General features: G+C 45.9%; 1 protein-coding gene across 1 annotated transcript in view; it reads right to left on the bottom strand.

Moving 5' to 3' along the window:
* Positions 1–12,476, bottom strand: part of IDO2 (indoleamine 2,3-dioxygenase 2) — a 72,745-nt gene extending 60,269 nt beyond the window's left edge. The window contains exon 1 of the mRNA XM_040994161.1: positions 12,244–12,476. Within this exon, the coding sequence (XP_040850095.1) occupies positions 12,244–12,342 (99 nt within the window). The 5' untranslated portion in view covers positions 12,343–12,476. The remainder of the gene's footprint in view (positions 1–12,243) is intronic.
* Between the last annotated feature and the right edge of the window lie 1,414 nt (positions 12,477–13,890).

The raw sequence follows: 13,890 nt of genomic DNA, 5'->3' as shown, positions 1-13,890 counted from the left end.
TGGTTGGAGTTTTGAGTCCAGTGGTTCAGTTGGAAGGAATCCCCAAATAAGCTATTACTGAAGTGATCCCAGACCTAACTACTGTGTGCTTGTCATTATGGGGTTGGGCTCAGTCTGTCACCCACATTAGCTTACAAACACTGGTGGTCTCAATTGCTACTTCAGTTCTGTCTCCAATTCCAGCTCTTTCACAATCCGATGGCCACTGCAACCCAGCCTAATTCAGCCCATTGCACACTCGGCCCTCACATACATCAGCAGGAATTGCAGCCTATTCAGAGTGATCCTCAATAACCCTCACCAGGCCTGTCCTAAGCCTTGATTCCTGTGCATGCCAGTATGTGCAACAGACTAGTCCAATCTGTCCCACATAACTTTCAGTTCTCATGCACATCAATGGGCACTGGAGCCTAATTCAACCCAACAGACCCTACTATTCAGCCCACATTCATGCTGGTGGGTGTCAATGCTTGTCTAACCAGGGTCTCCCCTAGCCCTAGTACTCATGTTCACCATTGGGAGTTACAGCCCGTCAGAGAGGTGCCCCAGGTTTCCCTACTGGAGCCATTCACTGTCCTGGATTTTGCACTTGCAGGATGGTTCTGCAGTGTAGCTGGACAGGACATGCCCCTGGTCCCAGTTCTTTCCAGCTGATGTTGTGGCAAAGCCCAACCAGACTGCACTTACTCTAGCTCAATCCTGCACCAGTGGAGTGGATATAGTCAGTTAGCCCAGTCTGGCTCTCCCCCTAACGTAGTTTACATGCAAGCCATAGGTGTTATAGCCCTGCCTGGCCTGGTCTGCTCCCAGTTCCAGTTCTCATGCTCACCAGTGGGAACAGTGGTCCAGCATGGGAGCCTGTACTGTACCCCCTCCAGGCTTGCAACCCTTCCCCTGGGGGCTCATGTGTACTGGTGACTGCTGCGGCCCAGTCTGGCATGACCTATCTCACCTTGGCATTTGCTGGCTGATACTGCAGCCTGGTCAGCTCAATCTGTGCCCAATTCCAGCTCATGGTGGTGGGTGCCTGCAGCCTAGCATTGTAAAAATTCCAGAGCTTATGAAACAGAGAATAAGAGTCCAAGTTCTCAACTCCCTGTCTTGCAGTCTTGAACCTTGGAAGTTTTGTTGCATAATCTTCTAGACATTTCACCTGTAAATGCATGTAATTTACACACATCATTATCACTCTTGTTACTCACACTTAACACCACTATTTTGTGTTACTGAGCTTCAAAAGAATGTCACATTCTTTGGCCTTTGCATGTGTATGTGGGTGTGTGTTTGAAATTGTCACTCCATGAATCAGTATTTTGTTCATGCTTCTAAATTTTAGGTCACACTGAGCAAGTTGTCCCCAGCTCAGCATCATTTTGGGTTTTATTATGGATGGGTAAATCTTTCAGATGTCTTCATTTGCTTTGTAGATGTTATGACTTATGTCCTAGAAGGGCACTTCAAAAAGTTTATCTTTGCTGCAAAAAGATGTTGGAATTTGTGCATATAAGGTTTCTTGAAAAGTGTCCCAGAACCTGTATATTATAACAACAACAACAACACTATGCAGGCCCTTCAAAAGTTTTTGCATCCAAATAAATTTCTCTGTCAGCTTCATTTTCTGTAGCGTTTACAAAGTGTTCTCATAGTATCTCATTAGCTGCATGTTGGAACGGAGGAAGCTAGAGTTTAGAAAGCTGACTATTCGTTTTAGTTTTCACATCTGGTTGGTGGCCAGGAAAGACCTCCTCTGACTCAAATTTCATGGTAGTTTCCAAGTCTTCCTCTGACTAATACAACAGAAGGCAGGAACAGGGTGGGTGTCTATCGCAAAAGCCAGTAAATTGCAAAAATTTTAAATATGCACTTATTTGAAAAAGCCAGAACTGGCAGGCAGGATTGGACAGAAATATTAAAATCTTCAGCTTTCCTTATGAAAACAAATTTTCTGCTTTTTTTTGGTGGGGGGGAGGTAAGATTTCTATAACAAAATACACTTTCTAAAAAGTTCAAGTAAATGGCTCATACAAGCAAGAAGTGTATTGAAACGTGCATTTAAGATCATTAATGTTGATTGCAGCAGGAGGTGAAGCGAGTCTCAAGAGCACTTGTTAAACTGCACATTCACAGAGGTTTCAAAAAGGAATGTTGGAATGCAGTGACTCAGTTAAAACCGGAACCCATTCTTTGCAGGCAGGATGCTCATAAGTACTGGAGTCAGGTTTTCCATTCAACAGAAATTATTTGCTACTCTTCTGTATAATCAACAAATTCACTTGTGACTTTAGACCTTTGAACTCAATCAATAGAAGTCACACAGGAAACAAACAGGCAGAGATAACTGATTTAAGCATTTAACGTGAGATTTGAAGATATTGAAAGGGAGTGCAGATTTTTTTTTTTGGCTTGATTTTGAATAAATATGCTTAACACACAATATAAAGGAAAGTAGCTGCTTTAAATGTGCTTTAGAGAAACAGTAAACTCAGATAAACAGTTGGCTCCTTTAAAATGTGAGTGAAAGAAGTTTGAAAATAAAAGTTCTGGCAAAGATAAACATGTTTGAGTCCATTCAGTATCAAACGTGTTGTTTTTGTAAATGATGAATAAAGTACGGATGATTCTGATTAGCACTGCTCAGAAAGAAATTCAATGCCTGTGCTTTAAAAGCGTGACCTGACAAAGACCCCTTCTCCTAGCCCCAATTGTCTTCACCTGCTGTTTACCTAAAGGAACCATTGACTTCAGGGAGTGATCCAACAGGCTTTATAGGCTTTTAATAATGTGACTCAAGGAGTCATTTGCTTCTCCAATAGATAACCTTAATGGCCAGTGTTGTCCTGAAGTCATTTGGTTAGGGGAATTCCAGGTCTGGCTACAATCTGCAAGGGACAAATCAACTGAAACCCACCTAGACATTACAAATTCCTTCAAGAGCATGACATCACTGATCAATAATCAAAGGAAGGTCATGAGTCCCTCTGACCGACCAGGAACTTAGACACAAGCTGATCACGCACCTCTCAGTTCTAATTCCAATGTACAAGAACCTTCGTCCCTAATTCCTCACAGAGGCTGGAAATTAAGGAATAGTTTCCTGGCTCTTTGCTCTGCACTTTGCAATAAGTGACTACTTTCTTCCACCAACCCAATATCAGAGATTGAGTTTTCTGTGGTTAGGGCAATTGGACCCAGTTTGAGGGTCATAACGAACAGCCTCAATTTTCTTTGGGGGATTGTTCAGTGACAAGAACAAAACAATTTTTTGTAGCACAACTTTTGTGTCGTTATTTCTATATTATATGTTAGGAAGATTTGTTATATAACAGGACATAAGGAAATACCAATTCCTGACAAAACATGAGAAAATGGCATGAATAAGCTTTGCTATTTTTTATTAAAAGTACTTAAATTAAGTGAGATAATGAAGAATTATAGAGGGGAAAATACTTGGTTTGACTATCTAAAAGGTGTGTAATTTAGGGGTGGCATTGGAGCACAGGCAATTTAATCTACTACGTACAACACCAGGAGCTTGTATCAGAGTGCTATGCCACTTCCAATCTGTCCCCTTGGAAATGCAGCAGAATATGGACCAAGTGTTTGGGCTTGGCCACCCATGTGAGAGACCCAGATGGAGTTCCACACTCCAGGCTTCAACCTGTCCCAGCCTGGGCCATTGCAGCCGTTTGGAGAGTGAACCAATGAACGGAAGATCATTCCATCATTCTGCCTTTCAAATGAACAAATAAATAGATCTTTAAAAAATGTATCTGGTCTAAAGATCTATGAAACATCTGTTACCTGATGTACAATCTGTTCCAGTGGACAGAAGAAGATGGAAGACATTTAATTTACCTTATGCAGAAAATGCCATCTCAAGAGCAGCCCTTGAAATACCAGCACTAACCAAGGCAACTGTACAAGTATTTCTGGCCATAGTTTCTTTGACCAATTTCTATCTTGCATTCTCAATTTCCAATCTCTCTCTCTCTCTCTCTCTCTCTCCCTCTCTCTCTCTCTCGTGCACACGGCCAGGTTAGGGAATCTCAGAGCAACACAGTGTTAGTTACAGTTGCTGAAGCCCTTCCAACCCAGAGTTTCTTTTCTATACACTGTTGATCCTCCACCACCACCCCTGTCCTGCACCCACACCCCCACGAAAAAAAAAAATCAACTTGGATGTGACCTTATTTGGAAAAAGAGTCTTTGATGAGATGCCCATGAGTTTAAAATCCAGCTATGGGTATCCTTATCAAAAGGGGACACAGATAGGACAGGTAAAGGCATAGCCACCAAAAGGGCCATGTGAAGCTGCAAGCAGAGGGTGAAGGGATGCTGCCGCAGCCTACAAACTTCAGATCTCCCAAAAGATGGAAAAGGCATGGGAACTCTATAGTGGATTCATTTGCAACACGAACATTGCCTATGGGCACACCTGCACATCTGCTCCAATCCAGCTTCCTACTAATGCACCTGGTAAGACAATATATGATGGCCCCACACGGGTGGGCTGATGCTGCTCATGTAGGAAACCTGCTCTGCGAGCCTAGGTGTGGGCTTCCGCTTGGCCCAGACCTGGCTGCTGACAGCTGGGGAGTGAATCAGCAGGTGGACAATCTTTCTGCTCTGTCACTCTGCCTTTTCAATAAGCAAACAACAAACAAACATGCATAGATAAATACAGACATACATAAATAAATCTTTAAATAGATGTGGAAGAGGCCAGGAAAAATTCTCCTCTGGAACCTTAGGGCCGAGTTCTAACATGGTGATTTCCAGAACATAGAATTATAAGACAGTGTGGTGATTTATTCTGACTCTACTGGAAAACAATACTTCAAAAAGTTTGTGGGAAAAAAATGAAAAGTTCACTTTGATATAAAGGAAAATTTGAAATCCGTGCCGAGCTTTTTCATAACACGGATTTGCATGAGCTTTTTGAAGACCTTACTGTAAGTGAATTTCAATTTTTTTCTGACAAATTTCATTGTTTTTCTGCAAACTTTCTGAGGCGCTGTCATGCCGTCGCCTGGATTTGGGGTTGACCAGAAGTGTCAGTGAGGTCTTTTCTTGTGTCACATGTCTCATCTGTGTCACCCTCTCCCTTTCTATCCTCTCTCTGGTGTCTTCCAAGGGCAGCTGACCTAGTTGTGGAAAGGTGAAAGTTGATTCATTATTCAAAACTCCAGATTCCAGACAGCACCTTGGCAGTTCCTACTACCACTTCCTTATCCTCATCTGTCCACCTCCTCTTTGTCCACCTTTCTTGGCTCTCATCACAGCAGTGACAAAATCAACACTCGGTCCAGTACATGTCCTCCCACCTTCAGGCTCAAATCGATCTGCCTTGAGAATTACTTCCATGAGATTGGGCATGTTTTTCTCTGTCTCTGTCCCAGTTTCCTCATTGTCTCCCACATATCCAACATAATCAGGTACACTCCAGCCACTAGAGAGAAGGCAGGACGTTTTCAGGGAAATGGCAGAACCCTTCTCACCCATACCCCATCGTGTCTGGGCGCTGTTACCACAACAGGGAGTTTTCTACTTATGTTTCTCACTACCTGCCTCTGTCCGGTGCTTTGACTTGTCACAGGGGAGGATACTCACAGAAGTGTTTTGTTTTTTCCTGAGTAGTTGATGGATCAAAAAGACAGAAGAAAGGAGAAAAGAAAACAAGAAAAAAAGAAAAGAGCTTCCAGTACCCCACTGCTGTATGATCTGCACCAGCCCTTTCCTTAACCTCCGTGGTACAGCATCCCTTCAAGATGCTGCGTAAAGTCCTTGCAACCCCTACTTGCTGGTTATCCTTGTCACGGCACTCCTTGTGGCTCCGCTGTGCCTTGTTGGTACCCCATGATTTGTCCTTTGCTCACTTTGCGTAGTGATGCCAGTTACAGACTAGAGACTTTGAGCTCCGTGGGTGGGGCTGTGGCAGTGGCCTTCTATAGAAACCCTCAATGGGCTCCAAAGCACCATGTGAAGGACCCAGCTAAGTTCCAGCTGAATTGCTTCATTCACCTGGTGTGTCAAATCCAATGTCCAGAGCTCGGCATGGAAACCTCTTGATTCCCACCTCTTCTGGTATTCCTGCTCCAATATACCTTATCTGCTCACTTTTTCTGCCAAATGAATTCCCTTTGATTGTATCTACAAAGTGTCTCACTTTGCAACACCATTTTCCCAGCAGCACACATATCGCCTTAGGACCCCTGACCTAGCCAAGAATTTGGGTGGCACATTTCTGCATATGGGTCTGTGAGGCATCAAAATGTGGAAACGATTGATCTCAAACCTAGCCATTCTCTTCATTCCCAGCCAGCCATGTCTTTTTCTTCACTGGCTTGACCACAGACGGACTTGAACTGCACAGAGTAAGAAAACCAAAAGGTATCATCAAGAGGTATTGGGAGAGCTTCATTGAGACCAGTGGCTGGGAAGGAACAGCCATGAACTAATGCTGAGCCACGCCTGGCTGAGCCCTGGAACTTGCTTCCTGACCTGATTTGTTCCTGCACTGTTATCTGGTGATGGGTTGAGTAGGGCTCTCCTGAACTATCATGCCAACCAGGCAGCATGCCCACCCCTTAAATCAACCCTATTTCTTCCCGGAAAAGAGAGATTTAAATCTTCAATCAACAGAGGAAAAACTGAAACTGAAACAGAATTGTGTTTTGAGATGCCTCATGGTTATGACTGGGACAGAATTGAACCTGTTGGCTTAGAATCTTTTTTTTTTTTTTCTTTCAATGAGGGAAATTTCTAAGAGGTTTCCATCTACCAAGCCATAGCACATATTCCTGTCTGGCTCAGAAGGTCAAAAACGCCTGACAAGAACATAGGTTGCTGTTTCGTATCTGTGAAAGGGAAGCATAGATGAAGAGAACTTGACCGTTGTGGTACTGTTCAGTGTTAGCCAATGTTGTGGTGCTGACATTCCTGAGCTTAGTGTACATATCTTCATGCGAACCATGCCTTCCGACCCCTGGCAGGCTGCTGCTGGAAGACCAAATTCAGAACCTGTGAGTGACATGGGGGCTGTGCATTGCCCGGGGAAGAGATCTGGGGGTGTATGGGATCAGTGATCGCCCAGTATGGAGAGACTTCTGGGGGTTTCATAGACCAGGCCACTGCATTCTCAGATAAACAAAGGAACTGAAACCAGGTGGTTTGAAGGGGGAGGAAACCAGAAGACCTGTCTGGGTCAGACCAATGCACCTACCCACATTGGAGACCTGGGCTGGGCTGGATGGCATCTCGAGCTGCCCACCAGTGCACACAAATCTAGAGCTGGAGGGCCTGCCTGGCAGGGCTAGGCCACCAGTACCTGGTGCTGAGTGTCAGGGGAGGGAGTGGGCTATGTGAGGCTTGGCCATGATGCCAACTGGTACATGAAAGAACAAGGTCTCTCAATGTGGGGACAGATTCTGAAGGGGATATGTGGGCTTTCTTTTGTGGGATTGCAGTATCCCTTAGTTTGCACAAGAGCTGGGGGTGGTGACGGGCTGAACCAGGCACAACCACAGAGCTCACTGACACTCACCAGTTCTGGCATTGGGAGCAGGCTGGGATGGTCCAAGTTACAGTGCTTGAGAACTGGGTTCAAGTGCAGGCTGGGCCTCAGCACCTACTAGCACACAAAGGTCACAAGCAGGGGTGGGCATTGCCTGGCACCTGCTGGCACCCATGAAATCTGGGCTGGGAGCAGGCCTGCTGGGGGAACTTGGGGATCTCCCCTACTAAGCTGTAGCTCCCCCTGGTGAGCAAAAGAGCTAGGCCTGGGGACGGGCCAGACCAGGCTAGTCTACTTCATTAGTTCATATGAAAGCCAGGGTTGAAGGTAAGCCAGACTGGGCTAAGTTGCAATCCAGCCAGCAAGTGCTGGGATTGGGGGTGGGCCTTGTTAGGCTGAATCGGAGCAGCAACCACCTCCACATGCAAGATCTGGGATGGAGCAGGCCTGGTAGAGGAACTAAGGGGACTTCTCTATTAGGTCATATTTCCCACTGTTGAGTACAAGGACCAGGGTGGACCGGGTTGAACATGGCTGTGGCACCCCTTGGCATGTGTGTGGGCTGGATAGAGGGTCATGCCAGACTAGGCTGGCCCCAAGCACTTGCTGGTACTCCAGAGAGCCAGAGCAGGTGCAGAACAAGTTAGGTTATATGGCGGCACCTGCTGATCCACTTGAGAGTTAGGTCTGCAAGTGAACCAGGTGAGTCTGGGTTGTAGCACCCACTGGTAAAAGCTCGAATGAATGTGGGCCACTTGAGCAGAGCCACAGTACCCACTGGTGAATTGCCAGGACTGGAGGCTAGCCATGTCAGGCTGGGCTGAGCACCCACTGGTGCACACAAGATCTGCAATTGGGAGCTGCTCTGATAGGGGAACTTGAGGAACTCCTTGTTAGAACCCAGTCACCACTACTAAGTTCAAGAGCCAAGGCTGGGGCCCGGAGCAATATCGTAGTGGTTAAAGTCCTCGCCATGCATGCTCGAGATCCCATATGGTCACCAGTTCTAATCCCAGCAGCCCTGCTTCCCATCCAGCTCCCTGCTTATGGCCTGGAAAAGCAGTGAAGGACGGCCTAAAGCCTTGGGACCATGCACCAGCATGGGAGACCCGGAAGAAGCTCCTGGCTCCTGGCTTCGGATTGGCTGAGCTCCAGCCGTTGCAGCTGCTTGGGGAGTGAATCATCGGATGGAACTTCCATTCTGTCTCTTTTCCTCTCTGTATATCTGACTTTGCAATAAAAATAAATAAACCTTAAAAAAAAAAGACCAAGGCTGGGGCAGCCCAGGTCAGTCTGGGTTATAGTACCTGTTGGCATAAGTGTTGGCCCAGTCTGGGGGTGTGCTGGCCTAGGTCCATCTGCAGCACTTGCTGGTAGGTGTGAGAGTCAGGATGGGTTGCAGGCTGGGCCAAGTTGGGCCACAACACCTGCCAGTTCACATGAGGGCCAGGACTGTGGACTAGCCAGTCTGAACTAGGCTACAGCACCTGCCAGCATGAGCTGGGACTGGGAACATGCCAGCTAATGATGAGGTGAGATGGGACATGCTAAACTGGGATACAGCACTCATCAGCATGTGTAAGACCCTGGGCCGGGAGAGAAAGCTTCAGGGACTCCCTTGCTGGGTCGCTACTCCCACTGGTGAACACAAGAGCTGGGACTGCAGGTGGGCTGGGCTAGGCAGAGTTGTAACACCCATAGGTCAACATGTGAGCTGGGTTGGCAGGGAGGGCCAGACTAGGCTGGGCCACTGTATCTGCTGTCACACGCATGAGCCAGAATAAGTGTGGGCTGGTTGGGCTTTGCGACAGTATCCACTAGTAAATGTTGGGACTGGGAGCAAGTCATGTCAAGTTGGACCACAGCAACCTTTGACAAGCACAAGATCCAGATCTAGGAATGGGCCCAGTAGGAAAACTGTGGGCACACCTCTGCTAGGCTGCAGCTCCCTCTGATGAGCATGCCTGCCAGGACTGGGGTGGACCAGGCTGGATAAGGCAACAGTATCCTTCAGCAAATGTGTGGGCCTGGTCTGTGGGTGGGTCAGGCTGAGCTAAGCATCAGTACCCATGGGTGTATATGACAGCTAGACAGAATGAAGAATGAGCTGGTCCAGTCTCATGCACATACCAGCACATGCAGGACCTAGGCTGGAGATAGACCTGCTTGGGTTAATAGGATACCCTGACTGGGCTGTAGTTCCCACTGGTGTGCCTAAAGGGCTGAGTTTGTGGCAGACTGGATTGGGTTAGCCCGAGGCACCTGTAGGTCTGCATAGGAGATGGAGCTGAGGGGGAAACTGACCAGACAACTGCATTCACAGACTTAGAGATATCTTCCATCCACTGGTTTGTTCCCCACAAATGGCCACAACATCTGTGGCTATGCCAGTCCAAAGCCAGGAACTTGGAATTTCCTCTGGGTTTCACACATGGACTTAGGGTTCCAAACGCTTGGACCATTATCCACTGCTTTCCCAGTCTCATTAGCGGGGAGCTGGGTTGGAAATGAAAAAAAAAAAATCTGTGATTTGCTGGTGGTACAGGCAGTCACTTAACCCACTAAACCATCCCCAAAGGCAGATTTTAATAGGGACTAGGTTGAGGGCCAAGAGTAGGAGCTTACATTGGATTTATCAAAGTCTTTTCACATTCGTGCTCCACAGCAACCCAGCAGGAGTGGCACCAGACCTTCCACAAAAACTGTGGATAAATCAATGCTTGGAATGTACGAAGGTCACAGGAGCTAGAAAATGAATGAATCTCTGACTCACTCTGGTTTGCCCAGGACTTTCCTAGTTGAGCATGCAGTGTCCTACTTCTCCGAGGACAGGGCTGCCTTGTCTGCCCCACAGCATCCCTCTGTCCCACACGCTGTGCCATAACTTCCAACACTCAAGTTACTCGCCGAGCTGCTGTTCGGTTTCTCTACGACAGAGTTTTGAGAACAGTGAATAGTTCTTACCTTCATTTCTTTCTTTCTTTTTTAATATTTACTTATTTTTATTAAAGAGACAGATTTACAGAGAGAAGGAGAGACAGAGGGGAACATCTGCCATCTGTTGGTTTACTCTCTAACTGTCCACAATGGCTGGAGCCAAGCCAATCTGAAGGCTTGAACCCGGAGCTTCTTCTGGGTCTCCCATGTGGGTGCAGGGTGCCAAGGCTTTGGGCCGTCCTCTACTGCTTTCCCAGGCCACAAGCAGGGAGCTGGATGAGAAGTGGGGCAACTGGGACACAAAATGGCACCCATATGAGATCTCGCTGCATGCAAGGCAATGACTTTAGCCACTAGGCTATGGTGTCAGGCCGCTTATCTTCACTTCTATCCCTCCAGCAACACTCAAGAGTAAGCAACTGTCAGAGTGAGTATTCAATGAAACCTTGTTGAATTCCAGGTCGTTCTTTAATCATAGTTACACTGCCACTTAAATTAGAGGTAGGCAAGCATTGTTCTAAGAAGTTTCTACAAGGCCCAGTGAAATAGCTCGATTGGCTAATCCTCTACCTCCAGGCATTGGCATCCCATATAGGTGCCAGTTTATGTACTGGGTGCTGTGCTTTACATCCAATCCCTGTTAATAGCCTGGGATAGCAGTGGAGAATGGCCTAAAACCTTGGGACCCTGCACCCATGTATGAGACCCTGAAGAACCTCATTGCTCCTGGCTTCAGACCAGCTCAGCTCTGGCCATTATGGTCATTTGGGGAGTGAACCACTGGATAGAAAGTCTTTCTTTCTGTCTCTCTCAGTTTTATAAATCTACCTTCCCAATAAAATCAATCAATCTTGAAAAAATTTCTATAAATACTTCAATTTTGGATCCCCCCCTTTTTTTAAAAAAAATTTTAAACTGTGTCACATAATACAATGTTATTAATAATAATAATTTTTTTTAAACTGGTGATCTTGGTGATCTCATTTATGATGCTGCAGAAGCTGTTCAGTGTTCTCACTGTTAGTTCTGCTTTTAAGGCTAACATGACTTTGAGCAAGTCGCTTCATCTGGACTTTACCCAGCCCAGTTTAAAAACAAAAACAACAAAAAACCCGAAAATGTGAAAAACTAGATGGTCTGTACATTCTCTTTCGGTTTTCATATTCTAGGCGTCAGTCCACACCTGCTGAGGACCGCAGTGTTGCTAAGCACTAGGTGAAGAAGCAGAGGAGTGTTAGAGGTTGAGCTCAATAAAATCTAAAGGTGGACGCTGTTGCTCTCAAAGCCTCTTAGGAACTCCCGAGAGCCTCAGCTCCGTGCCCAGCGCTAACCGCACTTACTACTATTCCTTCATACTCTTTCCTTCTTCTCACAGCGGCAAGTGGAGACAGGGGTCTACATTACCAACCTGTGTTCAATGCCAAGGAGTGGCTCTGTCATGTAGAAACTCCACGCTACACCATGTGGTAGAATATGCCTGGAAAGGACTCTGCTTTCCTGTGCAGTATATCAAAGTCCAGGATCTATTTTCTTGATCTCTACAGATTTCCTCATCCTATTCTGGTCTGCCTGACAGTTGTTGAAGACACTTGAACAAACACTCCTTTTGAAGGCTCTTCTGCTGTTGCTGTCATTTCTCTTTTATTCACAGTTACACTGGAAGTTGTTTCTATGTCTTTCTTAGGCTAATGTCTTGATATGAATAAACACATGCAATTATAATAACGGCAAACACACCAACCAAACGGCATCTCAAAAATCTTGTATGAAACGGGCCAAGCCTCTCCCCTTACCAGTGGGTTTGGAAGGAGAAATCCACAATCTTCAGAAATGTGGTACTTCCCCAAGGACCATGGCAGAGCTGTCTTCATGTCCTCTCTTTGGGGCTCCATCGTTTTCTTCCAGAATCGGGGCTGAGGCTGCCACTGATCAGGCTACTTCTCGAAGTGGATCCAAGCCCCAGGCTCAGGGAGCTTCAGAATTGCATGCTTTGGTTGCAGTTGGTTGCACAGTGTCTAAACAACAGCTCAGAACCTTGTCCCGAGGTTGAATTCCAGCCCCCATAGATTTTCTCTGAAGCAAAGGTTGAATAAACATACAAGAAACTCATGGTGAAAACAAACAGGGAGACAAGCAACCCAAAGACATGTTCTCTTTTCCTTTCGCATGGGATGTGTGAGGAGACGAATTTGCTCCACTTTGGAAAAGGAGAGGTGAACCAGTTCTTTGCCATCCACAACTGCAACTGAGCCCTAGTGGGGCTCTCACCCAGGGGGTGTTTTGACTAGGGCCAAGTATGCTTCAAAAGGAAGATGCTGCGTTCAGACACTTGTTTAATGACTGCTGCTGAGTAGGGAGGGGAAGGGGTGGCAAAGACATGTCAGACCTCAAATAACCTTCTGTATCATTTCAACAACATAGTCAAAGGTTGTGGAGCATGAAGATAAAACTTGTAACTCAACTGTATTACCCTTTAGTCCCAACCCCAGTGTCTTGTGCTTGGAAAATGTGGAATGAATGACTACTCCTAGTCTTATTAGGGCCCCTAATGTGTAGAATTGGGGTCTTGATGTCAAATAGAACTTTATACCAACCTCTTTCATGCCCTTTTAGAGATGGCCACAGAAATTTACCCTGTAGAGAGGAGCACAGGATTGTATCACAGAATCCAAGATGTCCCCTCTAGGCAGCAGGGTCCTGGTTTCTATCATCAGCTTTCCCAGAAGTCACAGTGCTATCAGCACACAACAAGGGTTTTATTTCTTCAAATTAAGATATGGAACCTTTTGGAGAGAGATCAAATGGTATGTAGAAAAGAAAGAAAACATGTACATAGTTGCTTTGAGGGAATAGCTCAGATGTTTCTTAATAGTAATATTATGTACATGGAGTTCTACAGCAAAATGGTGAAGACAGCACTGAGTGTTCTGGGCAAGCTTGCTAACTACTTCTTTGTCCTAAGTTCAGTGAAGGATTTCTGGTACTTTCCTTGGCTAACTCTTCAGGCACCTAGCATCACTGACTGTTTATTCATGAAGCTTTTCTTTTCTTTTTGACTTCTTCTATATTAACGTATTGCAGTTGAAAAAAAAAATGGTGATAATGAATAAGTAGCTGCTGAATACCACTTGCTTTTCTCCTGTGCCAAGGCTTATGGAGACTACATGCCACAGATTTTCTCATTTAGCTTTTATACAATAACCCTTTGATTTGGTACTATTGCTATTCCAGAGGGATATTACAGCTCTAAAAACATAAGCTAGAGCCTGGTGGTACACATTTTACTGGAGGTAAGCCCTGGAGTACAGGCTGAGTAAAGCCAGTCCTGCAGCCCAGGAGGCCAGTGAAAGCTAATGGTTCAAGTGGTTGGAACTCCTGGATTGAGTTCTAGGCTCTTGGTCTCAGCATGGCCAGTGCTTAAATGTCATGGGCATTTGAGA

This window comes from Ochotona curzoniae, unplaced genomic scaffold (genome assembly GCF_017591425.1).
Source record: "Ochotona curzoniae isolate NIBS_2020 unplaced genomic scaffold, NIBS_Ocur_1.0 contig_899, whole genome shotgun sequence".
Classification (NCBI taxonomy): Eukaryota; Metazoa; Chordata; class Mammalia; order Lagomorpha; family Ochotonidae; genus Ochotona; species Ochotona curzoniae.
This window is presented reverse-complemented; position numbering and strand designations above follow the sequence as displayed.